Source organism: Vicia villosa, unplaced genomic scaffold (assembly GCF_029867415.1).
Source record: "Vicia villosa cultivar HV-30 ecotype Madison, WI unplaced genomic scaffold, Vvil1.0 ctg.000794F_1_1, whole genome shotgun sequence".
Classification (NCBI taxonomy): domain Eukaryota; kingdom Viridiplantae; phylum Streptophyta; class Magnoliopsida; order Fabales; family Fabaceae; genus Vicia; species Vicia villosa.
The window spans coordinates 182,476-184,256 of record NW_026705351.1 but is presented as its reverse complement, the minus strand read 5'-3'; the positions used below and the strand labels follow the sequence as shown (position 1 = coordinate 184,256).

The 1,781-nt window shown below is 33.0% G+C and overlaps 1 protein-coding gene across 1 annotated transcript; it reads right to left on the bottom strand.

Moving 5' to 3' along the window:
* Nucleotides 1-954: 954 nt before the first annotated feature.
* On the bottom strand, nucleotides 955-1,470 carry LOC131631230 (uncharacterized). The gene has a single exon (XM_058902020.1). It carries the CDS (start codon nucleotides 1,468-1,470, stop codon nucleotides 955-957), a length of 516 nt encoding a protein of 171 aa, XP_058758003.1.
* Between the last annotated feature and the right edge of the window lie 311 nt (nucleotides 1,471-1,781).

Below are 1,781 nucleotides of genomic sequence, written 5' to 3'. Positions count from 1 at the left end.
TAGCGAGACTAGATGATTGGTGCAAGCCCTTTCCTTGAGATATCTCACCACTCTCAAGTATATTCAAAATATCTCGGTGTTATTCCTCCTTCAAAGCATCCTTTCTCTTGCAAGATGCAATTGTTGTGGTTACAATCAAGGAGATATACTCAAAGAAATCATGAATAGATAAGCAACTACTAGCAACGGACACAACTGCCAATTGCAAACGGTGAGCATAACAATGGACATAGAAAGCATAAAGGTTTTCATCTAGAATCTTTCTTTGTAAACCGTTAAACTCACCTTTAATATTTGAAGCCCCATCATATCCTTGCCCTTGTATCCTTGAAATAAATAACGTATGACGATCGAGAATACCATAAAAAACATCCTTTAGTGCCTCAGATGTAGTATATTTGACACGATGTAGAGCAATAAATCGTTCCAAAACTTTCCCTTTGTCGTTCAAGAACCTAGAAAAATAAATAAAAATTCAAATGTATTCATCTATGTTTGAATGAAATTTACAAGTTTAAGTTAATAATTGTAGTAGTTTCAATAAAAAATTCATTGTACTAACCTGAACATCACCGCCATTTGTTCTTTTACAGATATATCACGCGACTCGTCAATAAGCACAAAGAATTGTCTATCACCAAGCTCTTCCATAATCACCTTGGTAACTTCATGTTCACAACACGTTGCAAGCTCCTTTTGAATGCCACCGGAAGTCATCGTGCAATTTTTTGGACCACGATCAAAAGCATATCTTACTTTTTCATCATTAGATTTTACCCAATCCACCATCTCTCTAAAATTTCCCTTGTTTAAAGAAGTAGAGCTTTCATCATGGTCACGGAAAGCAATGCCTTATGCTATGAGATATCTAGTACAATCTAAAAAGCAAGTTAAACGGATCTTATACAATTCTTCTGATTCCCTAGTTGTTCTAGCAAAGATACCTGTCACACTTTATCTTTGATTATTATAATCATCATAGTGCTTCATACACGAGTTGTGCTTACTATCATGACTATCAATATGATCTTTAAAGCCTTTAGATGCATGCTTCCAATCTTTAAATCCGTCTTTGTTGAAGACTTCATAACCAAAATGTTCAGCCCTCCCAGACGGCTTAAAGAGAAAGCAATAGAAACAATAAGTTGCATCCTTCGACTCATTGTATTCAAGCCATGTATAATTCTTATACCACGCTTTACAAAAGGCTCTTGAATACTTCCCAAATTGAGTACGGGGAAATCTTGCTAAATCTGGTTGCGTTGGACCCTTCAATATATATGCTCTCCTCACTTGGTCTTGAATATCCGGAGCATACTCATGAATTTGTTTCCTACATCCTGGATCACGCACAATCTCATTTGGATTAAATTCGTTGGCCAAATTAGGGGGTGTTTCTTCTACTTCGACTTCCAGTTGCTTAACATTCACTTTCTCAATACTTGTTTTAGGAACCGAAAACCTCCTCATCTGAAATTTAATGATTAAGTGAAGAGAATTTTTAGATAAACAATTTGTAACACACAAATTGACGAGACCGAATAATTAAATAAAATAACTCGTAACAACAAAATTAAAAGAGAATTTTACTATTATGAATAACCTATTAAATTATCCAAAATCTTTAATACTATATTAGAAAGAAAAAAAAGAGAGTATAGTTTCTGTTAAAATAAAAACTACAATTTAAGTATTAGATTCTAAAAAAAAATTTAAACTATTTTAATATGATATAACAAATATATAATAAGATAATAATAATTTGAAATTTCCTTATAAGT

Bases quoted from the DNA above. Each gene is read 5' to 3' on its own strand.
- LOC131631230 (XM_058902020.1), bottom strand. From the start codon at position 1,470: ATGAGGAGGTTTTCGGTTCCTAAAACAAGTATTGAGAAAGTGAATGTT.